Genomic DNA, 25,692 nt, shown 5'->3' on the forward strand with positions numbered 1-25,692 from the left:
CCGATTTCAGGCGTTTTGTCGCTTAGCCTGTCAGCCTCTTGACATCTGTGATTGCAATTAACTATCAGCCTTCTACAGAGTTGTGGACAGGTGCAAAGCGACGTCCAAAAGTCAGTTTTGATTAAAAGCGATACAATGACGATGTTTAAACCAAATATGAATCGATACTTTACCTCAAAGTTATAAATTATTGAAATATTTTCGCTTTTTATCGTTTTCAGCGCATTGCATCAAAGGTTCTCACCTATTTTTGACGCGAATATTTGTCATGTAAAGAATTAAACTGGGCAGCAGATGAAACATGGCCTAGCACTGTGCGATTCGAAATACGTTAACCAAACACATTGTCCTATTGCTTCCGAGGCCCCCACAAAAGCTATCGTTTGAGCCGTAATGCAATTGGGTTGCGATGTTTAGGTAACTCCAGTCGACGCTGTCTTCCAGGAGAGTGTTCAGCATAACTTAAGGTCTGACGACCGCGCGGTCATTTGTTCGCATAGAAGCTTCTTCCGGCAAGATGCTCCACAACGCTTCTTTTCAGGTGCGCCCTTGCGGTAGAACCTGCGTGGGAAAAAAAATTGGTGTGGTGGCTTAGCTCGCAGCTCTTGATCCGTACAAGCACGGTCTTAAGATGAGTATATTCATTTTGTCTTGCCTTGTGTTTGCATGCGAGTGTACACCCGAAATCACCTGCTAGACATGCCTATTTCTGAAAAAAAAAAGAACTACGAAATAAATAGCAAATAATGCGTCTTCACATGGTCGGCGGGTCAACCAAAGCTGAATGTTTTCCTACGCTCGGGACAACTTTGATGAGAACTTTGATGTTCTAAGGAAAAAAAATAGCTGCAACAATGCGAAATGGCAGAAACAACAACTGAAACTACAAAAACAACGAAACATTAATCGCGATGCGGCAATTGGCACTTTTATCTAATATCATGTGCTTTTTTCGAAACGTATCTTATTGTTTAAAGAAAAGCACCGCATTTGGAATAGTCTATACATTTCGGTAGCGTTGAGATTCATTGTGATAGTAACGCCTGGCCAACTCCTAAAGACTATTCAAATGAGTTCATAGTTCTGTGTTTCCGCTGTTTGGGCATTATGATAACACCAGTAGTTTTGGTGGTTTATCGTTAGGGAACGCGGTACTGATTTTCACATATCTATCAATGCAGGGGTAATATAGGAGGGAGGCACCTTTGCAGCAATAATCAGATAAGAACTGGGCATAATTTTCTCCAGCCGGCATACGGAAAGTGAGTCTGTATACCAAGACGTCTGAGGCAAAGTTATAACAAATCTGCCTGAAAAGACTATTTCTGCTTTATATGCGAAGCGGCGCCAAATCTTAGCATGACCATTATTAACACGCTTACTATAACAGGTATTGCCCAACGAAGTCCGAAATTTCCCTGCTAAAAATATGAACTACACGGCTTAGTGTAAATGCAACATAAATGTTGCCCAAGCTAACTTTCAGCAAGGGTTACAAAATGAAACATTTGAGGTGGGCCAAAGAAATAAATTGTATACAGCTGCCAGCCATCTGACGCACTACAAGAAGGTTTTGTTTTTCTATTAAGTAAATATTAATTAAGATCTTTTTTCTTATTCACTCCGTTTAAACAATGGATTTGCTGAGTTGAACAGCACATTTCAAATCCCCCATTACATCTATTTCCGATGAAGAACTTCCCACCTGTATCGTTTTTCCAAGCTCTGAGAAAGGCCACGAAATGCGACAAAGATATCAATGGGCTAACGCATTCGTGCGTCATGACTGTGGCACTCTCAATCCTGATTTTAGTCAACAAAATTAGCTGCGGCCGTGACTCGCCCGCCCTTTCCCAGCGGTAGGCTTATTGTTGGCGATGGTTGGTGCCAAAGCTGTGAGCTCGCTGCGACTAGTACCGTAACGTGCGCCGACTGCTTCGAGCTCACGAAAAAAACCACCGTAGAAATATCGGCCTGCCGTTGCAACGAGGTCGTTGAGCGAAGGCTGCAGTTGAATTCTTTTCTGAAACATAGGTTGAGAGCAGCACAACTGGGGCGCATGAAGGCGCCAGTCACGTGATATTTTTGTATTTCGCGGCCTTTCTTTAGAGCTTGGAAAAGCCGTACACATGAGGTTTTCTTTGTCGGTAATAAATGGAATGGGGGTTTCAGAAGGTGCTCTCTAACTTTGCAAAGCACATTTATAGTCTAAAGGCAATACTCGTAAATTAGAAAATTATCCTTATTACAATTAGTAAGAAACTAAGGAATATCTTAAGGTACACCAGATGGCTGGCACCTGTAAACAAGTAGTTTCTCTGGCCGATCGCAAGTGTTTATTTTTTTAACCCTTGGCTGAAATTAGCTGGGACGCTGGGTATATTCAAACGCTGTTTTCAAGATTGAGCTAGGATTGTGGACGCGTCCCTTTACTGTGAAAATCACACCGTACAGGGTGCCACATGTCTTCACTGCCCTGATTCCTGCCTGTTTAGCGAGGAATTAAGGTGCTCTTGGGTGTCGCCCCTTTTTGATAATGATGGAATAAACTTTGCAGGGCCACAGAACAAAACACTGTCAAGAAATGAAGCTGCGGAATCGCTAGTGCAATAAAAAGTTAAACTCATCATGAAAATGAACAGGTAAGGACTAATAACGCGCGCACGCAGGCGAAGAAAAATATTCATATTTCGTGACTCCATGGTGGATTGATAACTGCTGGATTAATGATGCTTACTCATCTCCACGCCACTTTCACCTGCTCCTAAGAGATGCCAGGTCAAAATTACACCTAAGCCGCGCCTATAACAACACTTGATATGGAAGGCGGATATCAAGAGTGTCTATTCTGCAGCCGATATGATATGTATACTGTATTTGGTACAGAAAACGAAGAAAGAGATTTCCGTCATTATATAAGATAATGAATAAGGTGACGTCGCCCACTATGAGTAATGACGAAGAAATATCTGGTTTAAAATACCGTGACAAACTAAGGTTTTTAAAATCCAACAAATATTTTTCACATCGTTCATGATGGCACAGCATGAGGTCTCTCCTGACTGGCGAGCAAGTTGTTCAGCAGCGAGAGTTTCGTCGTGCTTACTTGTAGAACTTGTTAAAAAGTGCGTCATCGTGCTCCATTTTTCGGAGAACTTTGTCCCACTGCTGAGGCTCCAGGTTGGGCATGTTGTACGCGCTGCGTGCACTGTATTCAAGCTCCCACTTAGGTGGCTGGTCGGGATGGGCATTCGCCACGGACAAGTCCAGAATGTATGTGTGATGGTCCAGGAGCGACTGCAGTGATGCCATGAAATGAGTAAAATACGCACTTCGGCAGGAGGTCAAAGCTGACGACAGAAACGTTTCAATCCAGAACGATAGCGTTTTTGCTAGAGGTAATTTAGGGGGCCATCGTTACTTACTGAGCACCTTTCAGAGATTAAGTAGCTTGTAAAGCACACCGGTGATACGCCATCGTCTGTTAGTCGACCAGATAAGATTCAAGGACAAAGATAGCGTATCAAAACTTGATGCTATGGAACTGATATCAGACAGTGCTCGGGCGCTTGAGTAAGATGGTTTCAGGCGTTTAATGCTACAAGCTTGCAAAAAATCGGTCCCCTTAATTATTCAAAGGTGGATCTGGTATATGATGATATTAATATGATAGCCTTAAGTTCGGAAATTTGTTACCACAGTCGGCATAATGCACAAAATAAGGCAGAGAACAACACAGGGACAATTTATCACTACAGCAAGCAGAATGCAGCAAAATGCTAGAGAACAATACAAGTGCGGTTTTGTTTAGGGAGGCGAAGAGCTTACACTATTTAACGAAATGTGAGATATCGACAGCTGGTAAAGAAAGAACGTACTATAAAAAATTCATTATGTGGCCTAGTCTTTATGGAAAATTGAGTTTGTGCATATCTGAGAAAGACGACTACTGAAACGAGCGAAGGCACATGGCAACACAGACACTCAGGGTCACTGAATGTTTGTGTCTTGTATAAGGTGCAGTATTCATACCCACCGGCATCATAATTCTGCAACCTATATGTATTTCCCGAAGTTGCAGTAGTAGTTTCTGTTTTCGATTTCGGATCCAGCTAAACAGTTCTTGAGAGAGTAAACAGATTATAACACTGCCCAGCAATCGTACGCACCCAAGTAGCAGATTTGTAGCCACCATCTACAGTGAAGATGCGGAAGGCGGGGTGACCCGAACCATAAGTGGTTAGGCTCGGCGCCAGGTAGGACACGCCGATGGCCCGCTTCTTGTGCCGGGAGTCATACGCCACCTTCAGCTCGTCCGCGTGCGAGTGACCGAAGAACTGACCTTGCACCGTTGATTCAAATCTGGGCACAATGAGGTCAAGGTGACATAGGAGGCTACACCTTGAAGCATAGTAAATTCACCTCCTTTAAGAAAGCTTGAAGAGAGCATTTCGGCATTTTTATAAAGTAGCACTAAACTTAAATACATCCTAAAGGTCGAAGTGAACATACACACGTGATAAAAAATCCTAGACGACCTTCTCCAATGCGCACTTCCGACTCTAGCATTGTATGCACATTATAAGAACTTCCTAATTACTCGTTGTCACAATAACTGATAGCGATGTGAACGTTCTCAAACTTTAAAGATCTGCATCTCTTACAAAGTTACTCAGACGCCTTCAAAGAGTGCGGATTGGGCGCTAGCTGCTACTTAATGTTCGGCTCCAATGTTATAAGCTTCTAGCTTTGCTGCTTACTTTCCCATTGCTTCTTCTCTGCGCAAATGCCATCTGCAAGAGAAATAAAACTTACTGTGCCAATAAAATTAGTGGACCACTTAGGTTCTACAATTAGCGTCTTACATCACAGCGTTATGACTCCTGTCTGCTGGCTTGCTTTGAGTATTTATGTTCGTACACAAGAATTTTGATACTTACTTCTACTACTCATTTATTCCTGCCTCTCATATCACACACATGTCATTACCATGAAGTGATAATCTGCCACATAACGTGCAGGACCATTCGGGATGAACATAAAGCCTCTCTTTATTAAAGCTATGTGAACGTGTGTGCGCAGCCCAGGGGTAGCGCGTCTTATTGGGGTCCGAGCATACTGTAGAGGCTGAATATTGATCTCAACTAATAACATCAAAGGAGTAGAACGATTTGGCAGCATATAGCCGCTCGGCCGTATTATGGAATATCGTAAAATTTCACAACCCAGTCAGCCCACAGTCTTGTCGCCTGCCAGATATTACCTGCCCCCGTAATTTTCGCGATCCTCCAGAAGACTGCACGATCAAGTACTCTTAAGCAAACGTCTTTCAAAGCGCTAACAGGTTGCATGTGTGTCTGCTTAGAATCGTCAATTGAAGTGTATCAACTATGAAATATATTGTTACTTAGCTGTATTCGCTGTTCGGGATGAGGATGAAGAAGTGCAACAGACTCGGAGAAGACGACGACGCTGAGTGTTGTGAAATCGGTGACCTCAACAGAGAACAAGTAAAACAGATGGGGCGATTGTCGTGGGTACGCCATTCATTTGGGTTGCGGTAACGATATCGGGGTGAGAAACCGGCGTTGGTTGAGGTGGCAGCAATTACTGGAAGGGCAGGTCCTAAATCCGTGGTGTCTGTGGGCTTGTGTGAAAAACTTTTGCCCCGTTACACTGGCCCTTACCGTGTCTTGCGCCCCGTGACCGACGTCCCGACGTCCCCGTTTCCATTAGAATGAAACCGCCATAGCTGGGAGAGAACCCGTGTTTTCTGGCTCAGCGATTGAGCGCCTTAACAGTTCAGTTCAGTTCCGTTTATAACCTTAAAAGTCCCCCGTGGGGACATTACACAAGGGGTGGGTTTTTATGCAAACAGTAAGTATAATGGTAAGTAATTATTGAGAAAAATGTTAACACACAATTTGCAGAAACGAAATGAAGCACTTCGGCTGAAACTATCAACGTCAACTTAAACTCCATGTCAAAAACGGTAACAAAATGTACATTTGCAAGCTATAAGGTATCCGAAATTGAGTTTGCTGCTAACATAGTGCATCAGAGTTTTCAGACCTCATTTCATAGACCAAACACGGTAGATATTTGCCGCTATACATTTCTGGCTGCTGGATTCGAACCAATCACCTTCCGACGCCGAGGCGGACTCCCAAGAGCGCTAGGCCAAATACCGCTCTGACTTCCTACTTTCTAGATCCCTCCTCTCCCCTGGAGGTGAAGCAGCCCCTTTCTCTAGCCCAGGAATAAATTAATCCTATGGATCCCACGAATACATGTAAAGGTAACTAGCACTAGCACCTCACACCATCCCGGCTGCAACAGAATATATAATTGAAAGAGCAGCTATATCTCCTTCACAGATTGAGTCACCTTTCCAGGATCCGGTGATAATTATCACTCCAAGTGTGCAAACAGTCGGAGGAGGCTGGGGCAATGTGCGCGATGATCTGCACCTGCAAATAATATCGTGTGAAAAATAGTATTAGAGTATTCAATGTACTCTGAAAGCCAGAAATTCTGGGCTAGCACAAGGTTTGCATCTGAAGCCGTTTGTGAACATTTATAGTAAGTTCACAGCATGACAGTACTTATACTCAATGATCCGATTTCTCTGTCGCTGTTATGCGAGCGAGGAGAAACCGCATTTATTGTTTTAATGGCTAGTAACAGAAATAGTATTAATCAATTTTGACGGTCTATCTCCAGGCCGTCCTTGAGTGCTAGTGGCAACGCTGTATTTTAGGGGAAATAAATTATTACACTTTAAGGCCACCATCCTGCGTTAATCAAAAAGCGACGCGAACAGATCATCTTTGCCGGCCATTGCGTTAGACCAGTCGCTGTGTCCAAGCATCCCTCGTTTTCAACAGCCAGTCTCCAGCGCTGCTTCAGGCATCGTTGTCTTCATCGAGTTTCATCCATGGGCAAGAAATTCAGAGTACAGCACTGTCTGAATACCCTTCTAAAGGTCGTTGGTCGCCCTAAAATGTATAGCTCGCCATCAATACTGCCGGCACTGCTAGGCGACACAGATTTTAAAGAGAAAGCTTCACTACCCCACCTCTAGCCAGGGTCAGCAATGGCTCACATTTGACCTTCATTGAGTCAGATGAAAAAGCATAGCTGTATCAAATATCGTGCACCACAATTTGGTGTCGCTTTAGCTTTCACATTTCACTTTCGATATAAGGCGTGGCTGCGAGCGAAGGCTATACTGGCATTTAAAAACAATTTCTCCACCGGGAACCGAATCACAATCCCTTCGATCCCTAGTAGTGCGGGCAAACCAATATTCAATGCTATGATCGTGAAAAGCAGATCGCAGTCCTCATTCATAGAGTGAGGATGATAGTAGCCATGATAATGATAAAGCAGTTAGTGATAATGATGATGGTAGCAATGAAAATGGTGCTGCAGTTAGTGATAATGAAAATTAAGCTAGTAGCTATAACAATGATGGCATATTGTTTGATAATTATGATATTAGCGAGAGTGATGATAATTATTTGTAATAAGAAGCCTAAACAAGTTAACAAAGGTTTCGCTTCTTCTAGGTTGGGCAGTGGTAAACCACATCAGTGTTATTTGTATGAATTCATTTATTCATAAAAACCAACCATCAAATCGAAATAAATATAAAAACATAAGACCTAGGCACAGTTCGAGTTTGGGTCGATATTGTTGAATGGTCTGTCTCTTTTTCTTTTTGGAACTTGAATATTTGGTGTAAGTGCAAGAGAAAATTTAAAGTCGAGGTATCTTCTCTCTTAAGTTTGCATGGAGACTAACTAACGCTAGTTAGGATTGTCGGATTGTTACAATGCTGAAGCATGGTAACAGCGGGCGAGACGGCATTGAATTTCGGAGTGGACGTATTCGAACTTATCAGCGAGGCTGGCGCCATCACGCGGCTTTTATCGTAAGCGGCCCACAGGTGGTCGACATTCACATTGCAGGCAACAATGCTTGCGGGATGGACATGCTGCCACGAAAAGGGAAAAGCAATCGTATGTGTATGTTACACTGTGCACAAATCGTCCAATTTTAGGTCAAGTAAACTTGCACTACTTCCCAGAGGAATAAAAACACTGAAGTCGCTTTGGATCCTGAATTTGCCAACCGGGAAGAAAGCGACTGACTACAAATTTCTATGTAGTGAGCCCTTCAATGAAGATTTTTGCTCTGTGGTAATCCATTTTTCCTGAAGTATGCAACGCAAGACAATAAGGAAAGCTTTCGGAGGGCGGCAAGTGAATACATTTAATGGAAGGTAATGAAATCAGTACTGAGAATATGAATGATGTTTAACTTTGCGTTATTCCAAAGGTAGGCAGAATAACTTGAATAAGCTTTGGCTAAAATCATGCCTATATATATATATATATACATACATATATATATATATATATATATATATATATATATATATATATATATATATATATATATATATATATATATATATATATATATATACCGGGTGTCCCAGCTAACTTGAACCAAGGGTTACAATATAATATATTTGAGGTAGGTAAGTGAAACCAATTGCATACAACTGCCAGCCTATTTGCGCACTACAGGCAATTTTTTGTTTAGCAAGTACTTAATTAGCTATTCCTGTGCATTGTTGCGCTTACGTAGGAACTGGGACACAATCGGAGACGACACAGAACAGATGTGCGCAATTGTGTCCCAGTTCCTACGTAAGCGCAACAATGCACAGGAATAACAACCACCAACTAGCCCAATTTGAAACTGTCTTAATTAGCTAATTATGTTAATTTCTCTAATTTAATAAATATCAACTTTATACCAAAAATGTGAATTGGAAAGTTGTAGAGCACCTTCAGAAACTCCCATTCCATTAATTGCGATAAAGGAAGTCTCACGTGTATCTTTTTTTCCGGGCTCAGAAGAAAGCCCGCGAAATACAAATAATACCACGTGACTAGCGCATTTGTGCGCCGCGATTGTGGTGCTCTCAGTCGTGGTTTGAGCGAACGAAATCAGCTGCGGCCGTGACCCGATGGTCCCGTTGCAGCGGCAGGCAGAAATGTTGGCGATGGTTCGAGCGACCTCGAGCTCGCCCGTCGCCACCGCGATTTTGGCCAGGCCTGCGCAACGCAGCAGCCTACATCACGACATGCGGATGGCGATAAAGAACCGGCAAATGAAGGTGCAGCGCTAATTTTTTTGAGTCACATAATGTCATCTCGCCCTTTTACCCAAGCCTGTATGCGCAGATTCAGTGGCTGATATCTTATCGCTCATCCGTTTGTCGTGACGTTCGCTGATGGGAGAGAAGGAGGCCTTGTTAGAATGTCGGTGGTGTCGGCGCGCCGCTCTCGCTGCTACTGTACCGTCGCACCGTCACGTGGGCCGGCTGTCTGACGCGGGCGAAGAAGCCATCGCAGGCATATAGGCCTGCCGCTTTAACGGGGCCAAGAAGACACGGCCGCAGCTAATTTCGTTCGCTCAAACCACGACTGAGAGCACCACAATCGCGGCGCTCAAATGCACTAGTCACGTGGTATTATTTGTATTTCGCGGGCTTTCTTCTGAGCCCGGAAAAAAAGATACACGTGAGATTTTCTTTATCGCAATTAATGAAATGGGGGTTTCTGAAGGTGCCCTACAACTTTCCAATTCACATTTCTGGTCTAAGATGAATATTTCATAAATTAGAAAAATTAACATATTTAGCTAATTAAGTAATTGCAAAACAAAAAATTTCCTGCAGTGCGCAAGGCGACTGCCAGTTGTATGCAACTGGTTTTATTGACCCACCTAAAATATATTATTTTGTAACCCTTGGTTCATGTTAGCTGGGAGACCCGGTATATATATATATATATATATATATATATATATATATATATATATATATATATATATATATATATATATATATATATATATTTCAATGCAGTTACATGCTTTCACAAAGAAAAGCGTGTTAACTAATAATTATATAATAATAATATTTATTGGTGTTAACTAATACTACTTAATACTTCTGTGCCTGTGCTCATCCATGTCCATTCGCGCTGTCAATTATTAGTATGCATTCCAACAAAGCACAGTTAAAAACTGTACTTCCAGCTTAGGATAGGTGTTTTATTCCAATAGATCGTAATGGAGCGATAAAGGCACGGACGAACACGTCATGTTTCTTGTTCGTCTATGTCTTCGGAGCGCATGTGTGACCGTTGAAAAGATGTTGAAATGTTGCACGTGCATTCGCTACTTATACGACCGCGGTAAATCAGTCATCTTGTTCATTCTACTTGATGCAAATAAACATTATTATTATTATTATTATTATTATTATTATTATTATTATTATTATTATTATTATTATTATTATTATTATTATTATTATTATTATTATTATTATTATTATTATTATTATTATTATTGATATTATTATTACTATTAAAACTGCCCAATTTGGATTGTTTGTTTACACCTGCCGCATTTCTTGCGTAAGCGTACGCACTGCACTTGGACGGGGTACGCAATGTAAGTAAAGGTACCAGAAATGTTGCACGTGCGTGGAGAAAAACTACGCCATTGTTACTTTCCTTTACGGTATTTTTTTCCGGCAGATATCGATGGTCACGGCGTGTGGTGGGGCTTTCCGCACGCTTTTTTGTAGGCACAGCGACTCAACTGAAAGGTCGCTGTACGTCATAGTTCTTATGCCAGCGCCTATTACATGGCCGGAATTAAATGTTGCTCAATCCTTACAACAGGCCTCAGCGCTTCAATCTGCCAGTGAAAAATATCGTCTCGCTGCACGGTTCCTCATACGCGCGCTTCTGTCAATCTCCATCACCCCAACGCACGCCATGACAGTGATACAACCACGCCCCCTATAGACTTTGAAAAGTACGAACAGTAATAAGGACATGGCACAACAAACCAAAGCAATGACAAACGGTAAATAGCTATAGCTATGCTAAACTGCTCATAACTTTCTTCTGTTCATTGGTGCTCAATGATGCACGCTCATTAAGCAGTTATAGACAATACCATTTACTGTCTAATAAAAACACGCACACATTTCCAGGAGCCTTTTCTCAGCGCTGCGGCTGACCCATAGATTTAGAGGCAGACGGATGTCGCTTCAAATGCCCTGGCTAGCTTCAACTAACGGAATGGAGCTCTCTAAAAAAAGGTCGCAGATGGCGCCTCAATCTGCGGAAGATAAATATAAACGGCGAGAATACCTTCACAGTAATGTTTCAGTGCTGCGTTGTCATTGACATCAATAGTATCATCGTCATTCTCAACTAAATATACCATCATTTCAATCGCTACTGTCATCAACTTTATCAACTAAATGCACTGTCATTGCGAGCGCTACCCTAACCATTATCACTATCGCTATATCACAATTATCAACTAAATTCGCCATTACTGGTATTGCTACTATGATCGTTATCAGTACCATAAATATGATTCTACTATCATCTATACGCTATACAAGAATAATTGCTATTGTCATCATAACCATTTTAATTTAAACACCAGTTTTGTAATCGTTACCATAATCATTATCATTAGCACTAACTGCTGCGTCGTTACCGTCGCCTTTATTATCATTACGTCAAATAATGATAATTACGATCTATGTCGCCAGCTTGACGTGGAGTAGAAGTTTACGTGCTTTTCTGGAAGTATTAGGGATAGTGGTTTGGTTTCCGTGGAAGACGAACAATTCCTTTGACTGCTGGTGTAAACAGCAATTACTGATTGCTCTTTCTGTATACGGCGCGCATGAGCGAAAAGGCTTTTGCCTTATAAGAAATAATTGTATTGTACTCGAATTGAACGGCACTGTCTTTGCTCCTGAAATCGGAAATTTAAAAGTTGAGGTGTATGTAGGGTCGACGCGTGCAAATTGAGTAATCTTTAGAGCCTTCGGATATTTCACAGGACAGTAAGCCGATGTACTTTGCACTCACCTTCTCTCTCTTGGTCTCTGATTCTTCAAGCTCGTTAACCAACCATTCTAGCTGCTGTGCAGGGTCGGTTGCATTAATGAGAAGCCACCTGGGTTCAAATAAATGAGACTGTAAGTCTTTCCTGGCGTAATTGCTGAAGTAGGTAAGAAGGTGCGAAACAGTGGAAAACAGAACACTACAAAAAAGCACTTATTAGGACGTCATTTTTCATAGTATTCTTATTCTTGCGATTTCGCCTTCGCGCTGGTCTTTATATCAAGAAGCAAAGTGAAGCAACTTGCTCTGAGTAAAATTTATTTACTTGGGACATTAATCTCCAATGCTTTCTTATGATATCGGTTGTTATAAGAGTCTCAAGGGGCGTAGCTTATTATTCTGAATGGTCACATGGACAGGCATCAAAACTAGAAAAAGAAAAAAGCGGAATGTAAGCATTGAATTCCTGACCTGCTAAAAGCTATGGACGTATTTAAACAAATCATAAAGCTATTGCAGTTGCCTAATATGATGGGCCTTGCGAATAATGAGGGATATTCCCCAAGCCAAGATTTATTGGATAGTAGTTTTAAGGATGAAACGACTCTGGAATAATAAGAAGATTCTTTTATCGAAGTATTGAAAGGATTTGTCAGATTTTTCAATGCGTCAGAGGATATTCATTTAAAGAGTATTGTTTTGTTACCATCAAGGGGTTATGGCTGCCACAGCAAGCTAACACAGAACGTATTTGACGGCAGCAACAAACGTTGAGACTTAGATCTACGATGTGCGGATATGTTGATTGTTATAGGTGAAATAAACAATTTGCGAACAATATGTTTTCGCATACAACTTTCGGTTGAAAAATGGGATCTTCGTGCAAAAGAAACATCTATTATGCAGTCTTCGTAAAAGATTGCGCTTACGACTCAATAATCAGACCGAGAGTAAGTGTCAGTTAAAGTTGGCAGGAACTTTTAGCGGACAGCTAAAGAGATAATTACTGAATGCCATGTTAGGCAGCCAGATTAATAACACGTCTTGTTGCATGTATTTCCACCATAGAGATGTTAGCAGAACAGTCAGTCGCACTCTCTTCATGGGCCTAACGACCACAAAATAAACCCTATAGTTATTAGGGCTTTAAGAAGTATGAATTATGTAATCCCCCTTCTTCTCAAATAACCTGTTCCTTAACAAATACATTAAGCATAGAGGCACAGGTGATCGTTTATTGTGACACTTTTGCTCCTGTTTGCATCATTCTCGCGGCGACACATTCTGTATTCGAAAAAGGGCCGGATTTTCGGCAACCACAATGTATCATGCAAAATACTACTCACTATATTAGAATCAAATGTCGCCTTACGCATAACGCATGTTTCAGCCGTTTCGGCGAGATGTTCGATGGCTATGCATGCCTCATTTGGTTGTAGCCTATATTCCTCTTTTCTCATATAAAAGGGTGCGAACATTAATCTCATTGTATCCAAGCTGAAGAACAATACTTCGACGATAGCTTTCTTACCAGTTCAGGCTGCTACAGTAGTTCGTGTTGAGGGAGATGACCTTGAGTCCCGGAAAAGGTCGCGCAGAGTAAAATCCCGCTCTATAACGGCAATGAAGTGATACACATTAGGTTGCACTCAGTGTTAGCTGAATATTTTTTTTTTTACAATTTTACCGAAAAGCAACACAGACCCCCTTCGCCGGAAAATATTGCGGCGCCACAGTAAGCTAAAGATCTCCGGCATGCTTATAGCTGGCGGCACTTGGCCATGACAATAACTAATTGGTCGTCGGGTGCGTGATTACTCGGGATCCCATAACATGGCCGATTTGGATGGTTCTGCCAACTCCAGCTTTAATTTGAGGTGGTAGGGTGGCGTGAAAAGCAGCTTCTTGGGACCCTTGCATTTCTTGTTAGAGCAGCTGCTCCTAGGCCACAGTGCAACGTCGATACCGCTATCGACGTTCGCTATCGAAACGTCGAATCCGGGCTTCGTATTTCCTTCGGGAGCTCTGCCATAAAATGTGGTAGCTCAAGAATGCATGCTGATTTGTATTTGCAGCATAATAGCGACACAAGTTTCAAAATAGTGGAAGTACGAGTAGGAGAGTTCATGTACACCACGGTCCACTGTTAAATAGAACATGCGGCCGTCTGGCTGCAGCACTCTAAAGCGCGCCTGCAAGATCCGGTGTGAAGCGATGGGAGAAAGTGCATGCGGAGGGGGGAAACATCACCGTCGCTCTTTCTGAGCATTCACATTCACATTCACATACGAGTTATAGATCAATTGGCTCTCGCTCTACCATTTGATCTGCTAGCCGTTACTGTCAGGTCAGTCGGTAGAGCGACTGCCTCGGGAGCTCTGCCATAAAATGTGGTTGCTCAAGACTGCATGCTGATTTTTATTTGCAGCATAATAGTGGCACAGGTTCCAAAATAGTGGAAGTACGAGTTGGGGAGTTTATGTAAAGCACAATCTACTGTTAAACAGAACATGAGACCGTCTGGTTGCAGCAGTCTAAAGCGCTCCCGCAAGATCCGGCATGAAGCGATGGGAGAAAGTGCATGCGGGGGAAGCATCACCATCTGCTCTTTCTGAGCATTCACATTCACATTCGAGTTATAGATCAATTCGCTCTCGCCCTGCCATCTGACCTTCTAGCCGTCCTGGTCAGCTCAGTCGGTAGAGCAACTGCCCCGAAAAGGCGGTGATGCCGGACTCAATCTCCGGTTAAGGAGGAATTTTTCTTTAACTACGAAGTTTCCGAGAAAGTTGTATAGCTTTCCTTTGTAGCCGTAAGGCTGTGCTGGGTTAGAAGTCAATGAGTAATTACTCCCTGATCAAAAAGCTACACCATCTTGCGAGATTCCCCTAAATATTTGACCAACACCATTCCCACTTCGAGTTATAGATCAATTCGCTCTCGCTCTACCATCTGATCTGCTAGCCATCCTGGTTACCTCAGTCGGTAGAGAGACTGGCCCGGAAAGACGGCGGTGCGGGGTTCTATCCCCAGATCAGGACGAAGTTTTCTTTAACTACGAAGTTTCTAAGAAAGCTTGATACCTTTCCTTTGTAGCCGTACGGCTGCTCTTGGATGGATGTGAATGAGTAATTACTCCCTTATTAGAGGGCTGCTCATCCTTTCCAGTTGTCGGCAGGAGCCCTCTGTAAAGTGTATGGGATCCGCCATTTGACGTTTGCGTTGGCAGTGGACCGTACTGTACGTGAACAAGAATCCGCATGGGTAGCCGGCAAACATTAACCATTAATGATTTCGCATCGAACCCTAACAGACGGAACTTAAGTTTCCCGGTAATCATGTTATCACTTTTTACTGTTTTGTGACCACTTGTGTTGCAAACCTTTACTGCCATGGGCTTTGAACTGATGGGCTGGGCTTACACTGAATCCAGCGCCGAGGTACCCGCTCACAACAGATCTTTGCCAGTTGCATCCGTACGGACACTGCTGTTTTTTTGTCACGTAATTTTGACGTTTTCAATTGACCATGTTCTATTTCTTTACTGCTTCAACGAAATTATAAGGATGCCATCGCCCTCACCATGCACGCATGAAAATATAACAAAAATATTTTTCATAGCATCTTGTTGAATTGTTGCAGAATGCTTTTAATGTTTGATTTTCTACACCGCTAAAAACAGAGGGGAAAATACAAGCCCCTGTGTCTTGTCCCTTTGTGATGCTATAGAACACCAAGTAATTTACCCACCTACCAGAACCCTCTCCTTTTGATTCCAATGTTCTATTCAGCTCTTTTTATAGTATCGAGACCGTGTACGCGTTTTCTCAACTTTTTCCGACACAGGTCCCCACAAGAAAAACCAAAGAAAGAATGCGATTAACTGCATCAGAATTGGAAGTATTCATAATTAACCAGAAATAAGCGCATAAATTACCACTTAACGAAACTGAACGTTTCCAAAGGTTCCTGCAAAAGCTCACCTGCGGACTGTAGCGGTCGCCGACGAGGGTAGCCAGCGCGACCATTGCTGGGCCAGGGCTCCAAAGATCCACGAAGCCGACATCTTGCCTTTTTGTTCAGGCGGCGCGAAGCTGCGAAGCACGAAGTTCGGGGCATAATTTAGCTGTTTGCTCGTGCCACAGTTTCTTAATATTTATGCGATTGATCGACTACAACTAGCATCCAGCTGGGTTAGTGTTGCTGGGCTGTTCTGTAGCTCTCGAGGGAATATAGTAAAGCACGTCGTGGCAGTGAGGAAATTTTCGTATCACACCGAGCTGTATGGAGTATGCGCAGTGGCTGAATATATTGTCACGTAGCCGTTTAGGCCCGTAACCAGAAGGTTGGGTTTTAATGGGGGGTTGAGCTAGCAGGCGCAGAAGATCAGGGTCGGAGCACCGAGAGACGGCAGCTAACTTCAGCTTCTTCTCGAACGCCACGGGCACTTCTTCGAGTCCGTGCACGAGACTCTCGATGAGCAGCCGCCTAGCGGCTGTTGTTGCACACGCTACATTACCCCCCCTCTCTAAAAAAAATAAATGTCAACTTGATGAATTCGAAAGCAGAGATAAAAAAATAAAGCAAGAAACATGCGGTAGGCGGTGCGCTAATTTCCTCGCGAAAAGTACGGCTTCATGCGCACGACATGGACAACCTCGGATTTCTGCTGGCGACGAGTAGAAGAAAAGCCGTCCGGAAGCACTTCGTACGTGACGTTGCTCAGCTGACGGAGCACTTTGTATGGACCAAAGTACTGCTTCAGAAGTTTTTCCGATAGTCCCCGACGTCGAATCGGAGTCCAAAGCCACACTCTATCGCCCGGTTCGAAAGTCACTACACGGTGGCGGGGATCGTAACGCTGGGCGTCTCGACCTTGCTGGTTCCGGATGCGTGCCCTCGCCAGCTGTCGCGCTTCTTCTGCGCGTTGAGTGAACTCCTCGGCGCCAACTTCGAGGTCACGGCCGTCGTGGGGCAACATGGCTTCGAGCATTGTCGAAACTTCGCGGCCATACAATAAGGAGAACGGCGTCATTTGCGTTGTTTCCTGCTGCGCCGTGTTGTACGCAAACGTGACGTACGGCAGGACGTTATCCCACGACCGATGTTTTACATCCACGTACATGGACATCATGTCGGCGAGAGTTTTGTTCAGACGTTCTGTTAAGCCATTAGTTTGTGGATGGTAGGCGGTTGACCTGCGATGGGTAGTGCCGCTTAGTTGCATGACAGATTCCAGTAGCTTGGCAGTGAAAGCAGTGGCTTGGTCCGTTATTATAACTGTCGGGGCGCCGTGCCTCAGGACGATGCGTTCGATGAAAAATTTCGCTGCTTCGATTGCTGTACCGCGCTGGAGAGCCTTCGTTTCAGCGTAACACGTGAGGTAATCTGTAGCGACAATTATCCACCTGTTTCCCGAATCAGAAATTGGAAAAGGACCCAACAGATCCATGCCAACTTGTTCGAATGGGTATCTTGGCACTTGAACAGGATGCAGTAAACCGGCCGGTCTCACAGGCGGTGTTTTCCGTCGCTGGCAATCATGGCATGTCCTCACGTAATGTCGTACTGCGGCCGCAAGGTTTGGCCAGTAATAACTCTTTTTAATTCGGGCCAGAGTTCGAGCGTACCCCAGGTGACCCGCGGTGGGCTCGTCATGCGAAGTTGATCTTGTATAAAACATTGTTTCGCATGCAAAACGATGAATGCGTTCTGGCGAAGAGACGGGGAACTTCTGTAGAGCGCGCTTCCAGAAAATTGATAAGTGGTGCGAGAGCCGGGTCGTCACGTTGCTGTTGCGAAACAGTGAGCGCGTCGACGGCTGCGATAAGGGGGAAGTCTGGTTCTTCGTCTTCCCGCACAGCCTCGACAGGTGAACGGGACAAGCAGTCGGCGTCGTTGTGCTGACGTCCAGACTTATACACGATGGTCATGTCGAACTCCTGTAGCCGTAAACTCCATCGTGCAAGGCGTCCGGAGGGGTCTCGCAAGTTCGTTAACCAGCACAAAGAATGATGGTCACTCACAACCAGAAAGTGCCGGCCATAAAGATAGGGTCGAAATTTCATCACCGCCCATACAACAGCCAGACATTCTTTTTCGGTGGTGGAATAGTTCGATTCGGCACGGGACAAAGTCCGGCTGGCGTATGCGATAACTTGCTCGGCACCGTCTTGCCACTGGACGAGTACAGCACCTAGACCCATGTTGCTGGCATCTGTGTGGACCAGAGTCTCGGCATTCGCATCGAAATGGGCAAGCACAGGTGTTGTCTGCAAGCGGTGCCGTAACTCGTCGAATGCCTTTTGCTCTTCGTCCGTCCAGGTGAAGGTGACATCATCCCGGGTGAGACGTGTCAACGGAGCGGCAATGCGTGAAAAGTTTTCAATAAACCTGCGGTAATAGGCGCAGAGGCCCAAGAAACGGCGAACTGTCTTCTTGTTACATGGAGTAGGGAATTTGGTGACCGCTGTTGTTTTAGCGGGATCGGGACGAACTCCTCGATGGCTGACGACGTGGCCAAAGAACAGGAGCTCTTCATAGCCAAAGTGACACTTTTGTGGTTTTACCGTGAGGCCGGCAGATCTGATAGCCCGTAGCACAGCGGAGAGAAGTTGGAGGTGTTCCTCGAACGTTGCTGAAAACACAACAACGTCGTCCAGGTAGACTAGACACATCTGCCATTTAAGACCAGATAGAACTGCGTCCATCATTCGCTGGAATGTCGCTGGAGCGGAGCACAATCCGAAAGGTAGGACTTTGAATTCATAAAGTCTGTCGGGCGTGACAAACGCTGTCTTCTCGCGATCACGTTCATCGACTTCGATCTGCCAGTAACCGCTCTTAAGATCAAGCGATGAAAAGTAGCGCGCTTGGCGCAACCGGTCTAATGAGTCATCAATGCGTGGCAGCGGGTAGACGTCTTTCTTTGTGACTTGATTGAGCTTACGGTAGTCCCCACAGAACCTTAAACTTCCGTCTTTCTTCTTAACGAGGACAACAGGAGAAGCCCAGGGACTCCTCGATGGTTGTATGACACCGTCATTTAACATCTCGTCTACCTGTTGAGCAATGACTTCGCGTTCCCGCGGTGACACTCGGTAGGGGTTCTGTCGGACTGGTCGGGTGCGGTCGTCGGTTATTATGCGGTGCTTGGTCAAGGGCGTCTGTTTAACCGCGGAGGTGGATGAGAAGCAGTCTTGAAACTGAAAGAGTAGCCCGACGAGTCTGTCCTTCTCTGCCGATGATAGAGCGGGATTCACATCAGGGTCGAAGTTGGGCGTTTGGCTGGCAGACGCGTTGGTCTCAAGAACAAAGCAGTCGTGGGCTGCTTCTGCGACACCTTCAAAGTAGGCTACCGTGGTGCCTTTAGCGATGCGTTGCCGTTCGTTCCCGAAGTTCGTAATCAGCACGTGAGCTAGACCATTAGTCAGATGAACTATACCGCGTGCAACGCGGTATAGTTCATCTGACTAATGGTTCATCTGTAACAGAAGCTCTGTGTTCTGTTCGGCAACGCCGGCAGCACAGGACTGGTCGTCGCACCTGACTGTGACGAGAGCAGACGAACGTGGCGGCATAGATACGTCCGCGTCAACGATGCGTAAAGGTGCGTGGCGTCGTTCGGAGTCAGCGGTCGTCGTTGCAGGCGTCGAAAACGTGACAGTACGGCGAGGAACATTAATAATGGCCCCATGCTCACGTAAAAAGTCCATGCCGAGTATGACGTCCTTGCAGCAGTGTGGCAGGATAACAAAAACGGCTACAAAGGCTGAATCGGCGATGGTTACTCGGGCAGTGCATCGTCCGATCGGCGTCATAAGGTGACCGCCAGCAGTACGAATTTGCGCCCCCAGCCATTCAGTTTTAACCTTGGAGAGCCGATCTGCGAAATTCTTGCTTATTGAAAAGTCTGCTCCGGTATCTACCAAAGCGGTTACTGGGTGTCCGTCGACGAGAACGGAAAGGTCGGCGCTAACAACGTGATCGGCTTGAGGTTGACTGGGAGTTTCGGGTTCATGGGGCGGCGGAGGCATCGTAGTCACAGCATCGGGCTCAGTCGTCACGGGAGGGTCTTCGGGACATCGATTCCGTTGGTCAGCAACCTGCCCCCCTGAGGTCGCCGCCTTCAGTTTCCCCTGTGTGGGCTTGGCGACCGGCGCCTCGGCACATGATTAAACTCACGGCGGCCGGGTGACGAGTAGCGCACGGGAGAAGACTGTGTACTGTCGCTCGAAGAGGTTGCACGGGTTGCCAGATACTCTTCGATTTCTGGAGGGCGTTCGCCGACCCGGGGACGCGGGGAATCACGAGCAAAACCCCGAAGACCGAGTTCCCGGTATGGACAACGACGGTACAAGTGGCCGGGTTCTCCGCAGTGGTAGCACAGCGGCCGTTGGCGAGGAGTGCGCCAGACGTCTGCCTTCCGAACCGGTTGCTGCATGACGGGGCTCTGCTGGGATGGCGGCTGGTAGAACAGTGGCTGAGGAGCGGACGGCTGCATGACGAGGCTCTGCTGGGATGGCGGCTGGTAGGACGGTTGGTAGAACGGTGGCTGCAAAGTGGGCGGCGGCTGTGCTTCTAAACGAAGCTGTTGCGCAGGAGGCACTGCAGGCCGACGAAGAGCCGCTGCGTAGTTCATAGAACGTGGCTCCGACAGTGACTCAGGCGGTGACAATGTCTGACGTATTTCTTCCCGCACGGCTTCGTTGACAGCCATGGCAGTCGGGTTAGGCGATCCAAGATTGAACTTGAGGAGCTCCTCGCGAACTACCTCGCGGATCAGCTCACGCAGAGAGTGATCGTCAGTGCACCTGTTCAATGTGGCCACACTGCTGAAGGGCTGACCACAGGCAGACTACGTGCGCCGGTATCTTTGCTGCAGGGCTCGCTCAATGAGGGTAGCTTCATTGATGAAGTCCGCGACGGTTTGAGGTGGACTCCGAACCAGACCAGCGAAGAGGGGTTCTTTTACGCCCTGCATCAGGTGGCGCAACTTCACTGATTCCGTCATGTCGGGATCAGCCCGTCGGCAAAGACGCGTCACGTCCTCGGCGAACATGGCCACACTTTCGTTAGGTAGTTGGACACGAGCTTCTAGGAGGCGGCGTGCGCGATCACGGCGGTCGTGGTTGGCAAAGGTTTCCCGCAGCTGCTGGCGAAAGGAATCCCAGTTTTGAAGACTGGCCTCCCGATTCTCATACCACGTTTTAGCACAGTCTTCAAGCGCGAAATACACATTGCGCAGCTTCTGAGCCGGGTTCCACTGATTAAATTGCGCCACTCGCTCGAACTGGTCGATCCAGTCGTCGACATCTTCCCCAGTACCGCCATGGAAACTGGGGGGCGTACGAGGCTGCTGAAGCAGCAACTGATGCTGACTTGCCTGGGCCATTTCAGAAGTCTCTAAATGCTGGTCAGCTGGCGTAGGTTCAGGTAGAGGAGCGAGTTCCGGCGCCAGACCCTAGAGGCGACGGCTGCAGCGATGAACGGGTGTAGATACGAGCGGAAGCCGGTTGGGACTCGATGAGCGGCTGCGAGAGGCCCGAGACATGTAGTTCAAGGCCTCACCTCCACCAATGTCACGTAGCCGTTTAGGCCCGTAACCAGAAGGTTGGGTTTTAATGGGGGGTTGAGCTAGCAGGCGCAGAAGATCAGGGTCGGAGCACCGAGAGACGGCAGCTAACTTCAGCTTCTTCTCGAACGCCACGGGGCACTTCTTCGAGTCCGTGCACGAGACTCTCGATGAGCAGCCGCCTAGCGGCTGTTGTTGCACACGCTACAATATGGTATGAAGCGCGTTTATGGTGGGTGGATGTTACTTTATTAACACGTACCGTTGTAGGAAGAAAAGAAGCTGTCCACAAGACAGTACTGTGACGGAAAGCAGAATTCATTGTTTCTGGCGCCAACATGAGCATGTGTAGCGTTTTTATGTTATAGTTAGCTTGATCGTGAGAAAAAACTAGCTATGGTCGACACTGTGATTTGGTACTGGGAGTTTTGTGGACTGGGCAGCATCGATGTGACCGTAAGTGCAGGTCACATCACGAGAATTAAGGGAAAATGCACGCTTGTGATAATAATGTCATTCTCCCTTCTCTTGGATCATAATGTTATTCTTGCTTCTGAGACCACAAGAATGCACTGGTCATGTAAGTGTCCTTTTCTGCGCCGTCTCGTGCTCCCATAAGGAGATTAGTGAACGAAACAGTTGCGGAGACTGCATGGTAGCGAAAAAATCGCCATCATACAGTGCGCGGGCGAGAGGTATTGTTGCTGAATTCGAAAATCATAAATTCTGAGAAATGTCGCGGAGAAAACATCTTGCAGTATAAATTATATCCGGTAATGAATATTGCTATAGCAGATGGTCTTTGCAGTACTAATAGAAGCAAAAGTATAACGTTTACATGTTGACAATAGAGCACCTCATAACGCAGATATTTAATTTTTATTGCTTTATCTCGTTTTTAAATCGGTATTTCTTGCATATGAAGGAAATAGATCAGTTCAGTATAACACGCAACTATTACAAAAACATAATAGCCAAAAATAATAAAATTATACATCATCATTACTGTGCTTCAATTACACACTGTGGGGTGTCGTAACCGCCCACTAAGATTACATTTCCGCCATTACCACGCGCAAAGTCTTTTGGGCAATCAGAATCGCGAGTATACAAATTGCAGTGAGCATATACGAGTTTATATTACTACTTTGTTAGTTATAGTTATACTTTCTTGTGAACACTGAACGTTACTGGATGAGCCGCAGTATGAGATTTCAAATATCTGAAGCGAGCCGTGCAGTTTTTTAACAACTGAGCGGAAAATGCTACAACATAATGCTCAACACAGACCCAAGCTCTTCCGGTGTGAGCGTGACCCGTGCGTCAGCCCTAAAACGCCGACATATCGTCATGAGACAGAAAATACGATTTTGCTGTAGAAAAAATATGCCGCTCTGGAATATCTGACTTTCTCTATTTAGAGGGTACATGAAAAGCTGTTTTTAAAGCAGAAAACGGGCACGAGCAATAGGCATCACATCTGTCCTCTCTGTAACGCAAAAATGTTCATGCTCACTGCTTCATTAGCACCAAGAATATGCGCGATCGGAAATGACGATCCTCTTCTCCGCTTCTAACCCAGCGCATGTCGGTGCGCAGGAAAAATAAATAGAGCAAGTCGCCACGGCGCCCCGCACCGCCCAGTTTCGCCCCAGCTACTTGAGATCAAAAACTAAAATGATACATTTTGTCTTTTTATTCTTGCCAGCAAAACTAAAAAGAAATGCTTGGAATATTGATCCGGTTTAGAAATTAATTTTAGAGCAAACATTTTTATTAAAGCTGCAAACATGTGAATATTTGATTTCCAAACTTTAGCTTGCTTAAACGACTTCCATGACATAGTGAAGTCCAGAGATTTTCTTTTTGATGTGTTTCAACAAGTCCAATCCGTTCATGAGAAGTTGCGGAGCAGTGCCTAAGGACGCTATATGTTCAGCCTGTCTGATTGATATACATTTTTTTTAGTTAGTTGCCGCTCATTCTAACTACTGTGGTGCACACCAGGATCTAAATTACTTGAGACGTATGTACCTGTGCAGATAAAAGTACACGGAACGCGCAATTTCGTTCCCAAGTTTTTTCACGTGTTATATAATATAAACTGGCAGTCGTGGTATGTGCGAACCAGCCGTAGACGGCAGCACCCGTTCATTGGACAAATATTGTTTTCTTATCCCCATGCATAAGGTGTGGTTTTTATTTGGAGTTGGAGTTGGAGTTAAAGTTTATTTCTTTCTTTTACAAGAAAGGGGAAGCCAAGGCAAAAGGCGACAAGCCTGACTGGGCCTTGGCTCCCAAAACAGACAACAGCACACACCTCTAGTGTATATAAAATAAAATAAAAACATTATGCAACACTTACATACGATATGTAAAAGATATGAATACATGCAGTATTCATTGGATATACAAATCAACAGATCACGCTGTCAATAACATAAATATTTACACTAAAAGCAAAAATTATTTACACAAAAAAGATTGTATATGAGAAAAATACAGTTACTACCACCATTGCAATAATAGGGGATATTCATTTAAATATTGTCTTACGTTCTTTTTAAATACCCTAGGTGCCAATGAAAATTCCACATTTGGTGTGTTGTTGATTAGGGATGGCACCTGAAAAGTTAATTTCTGTTTTCTATAGTTGGTTCGAGTAATAGGTACAAGTTTTTTTCGTGTTCGCAGGTCATACGTTACTGTAGATCTATCAAGTAGAGTAGTATACAGCCTATTATGGTGAATGATCAAGCGTGCTCCGTTTACTTGTGTCCGCGCCTTTACGCCTTGACTATACGCATATTAGAAAAAGTGCACAAAGACTTGCGACAGTGACCGTATTGTTCAAGGCGTCCGACAGGGGCCCTCGCTATTGCGCCTTTTCCTGGCTTTGACACAAATTGCCATCAGGATCATGCTTTCTCCTGTTTCGCGACCCGCCATAGAGCTGGTTCAGTTTATTATTCGGGCGTCATAATCTTGAACCTGAATAAGGGACGCAGTAGCCCCGCTAAAGGCAGAATGCACAACTTGTCTTTAGTTCGCGAGTAGAGTCTGTTTTAAATATAGGTTAGTCTATTACACACAGAGTCCTGCGCTTGCCCATGCTCACCAATTCGCTGGGTGTCCCTCGTGGTTCCCTACTGTGGGAAAGACAGGCACTCCTGGTAGAAACTTGGCGATCGCATCAGCCGTGTACTTTGTTATGGCCAAGTTGCTTTCACGAGATGTGTTCCACACGTCGTGGGGGACCATGTCTCCGGTCCATATCACGTAGTCTATCTGCATCGCAGCACAAGCATCAGTAAACAAGACGCAACACGTGAGTACAACGTGCACTGTAAGCTCAAAAAAATACACAGGTCATATTTTATTTCTTCCTAAAATTCAGCAAAACATTAAGTGTATTCAAAGTTATGATTTTAAAATGCTAAACACAAATAATGCCTAGCTGCATTTAAAAAGTTTTTTTTTTTCATGCACATATTGCGACCGGCTGAACACAAGGTAATTTCGTAATCCTTGCCTCCATAAATCCAATTTTCTAAACCCACATAGCAATGATTTATCTCACTGAACATGACCTACGTGTTGAAGTCCAAACTTATAAATGCATTGCGCTCTTTGTCTATTCCATTTGATCGAAAGAAGTGCATAGCTAAGCACCTTGATGGAGATGGATTTCTTGAACTCATACAGTCTTTTTTTTTCGCTTTCAATTTCATTTGTAAGTTAACGCTTGTCCTGTTTTCCTCCCTTGTCCTCGTCCGTCTCGCCCTAAGCCATTATTGATAAGCCTTTGGCTTATGGTTAGCATGTTTGTCTCAAAATACGAAGATCCAAGTTTGGATTCCCTTTTGAAAATCGAATTACCCCAATTTCTTTTCAGCTTGATTATGTTTTTTTCTCGAACCGTTCTGAGCCTCTGGCCAAACTGACTAAACCTAAATGCTTTTCACCTATTCCGTCGTTTCCTTAATTGAAAAGCATTGTGTGTCCTTTTAGAAAAAATATGTAGATACAGTCGCCCAATTGGTGCGAAAATTAGTAGGACTTCAAAGTAGGTAAACCTTAGTTTGAACGGCGATTACTTTTAACATCATCATCATCAGCCTGACTATATTCACTGGAGGGCGCATGCTTCTCCAA

General features: G+C 44.8%; 1 protein-coding gene across 1 annotated transcript in view; it reads right to left on the minus strand.

Moving 5' to 3' along the window:
- Positions 1-279: 279 nt before the first annotated feature.
- The window catches only part of LOC146180480 (sphingomyelin phosphodiesterase-like), a 34,657-nt gene continuing 9,244 nt past the window's right edge, over positions 280-25,692 (minus strand). Inside the window, exons 4-11 of the mRNA XM_084577793.1 lie at positions 24,656-24,825; positions 15,947-16,057; positions 13,495-13,575; positions 11,988-12,075; positions 6,388-6,470; positions 4,170-4,362; positions 3,107-3,297; positions 280-561 (exon numbers count right to left, since the gene is read on the minus strand). Coding sequence (XP_084433919.1) covers positions 453-561; positions 3,107-3,297; positions 4,170-4,362; positions 6,388-6,470; positions 11,988-12,075; positions 13,495-13,575; positions 15,947-16,057; positions 24,656-24,825 — 1,026 coding nt within the window. The 3' untranslated portion in view covers positions 280-452. The remainder of the gene's footprint in view (positions 562-3,106; positions 3,298-4,169; positions 4,363-6,387; positions 6,471-11,987; positions 12,076-13,494; positions 13,576-15,946; positions 16,058-24,655; positions 24,826-25,692) is intronic.

This window comes from Amblyomma maculatum, chromosome 8 (assembly GCF_055883805.1).
Source record: "Amblyomma maculatum isolate TAMU_Amacu chromosome 8, ASM5588380v1, whole genome shotgun sequence".
NCBI lineage: Eukaryota > Metazoa > Arthropoda > Arachnida > Ixodida > Ixodidae > Amblyomma > Amblyomma maculatum.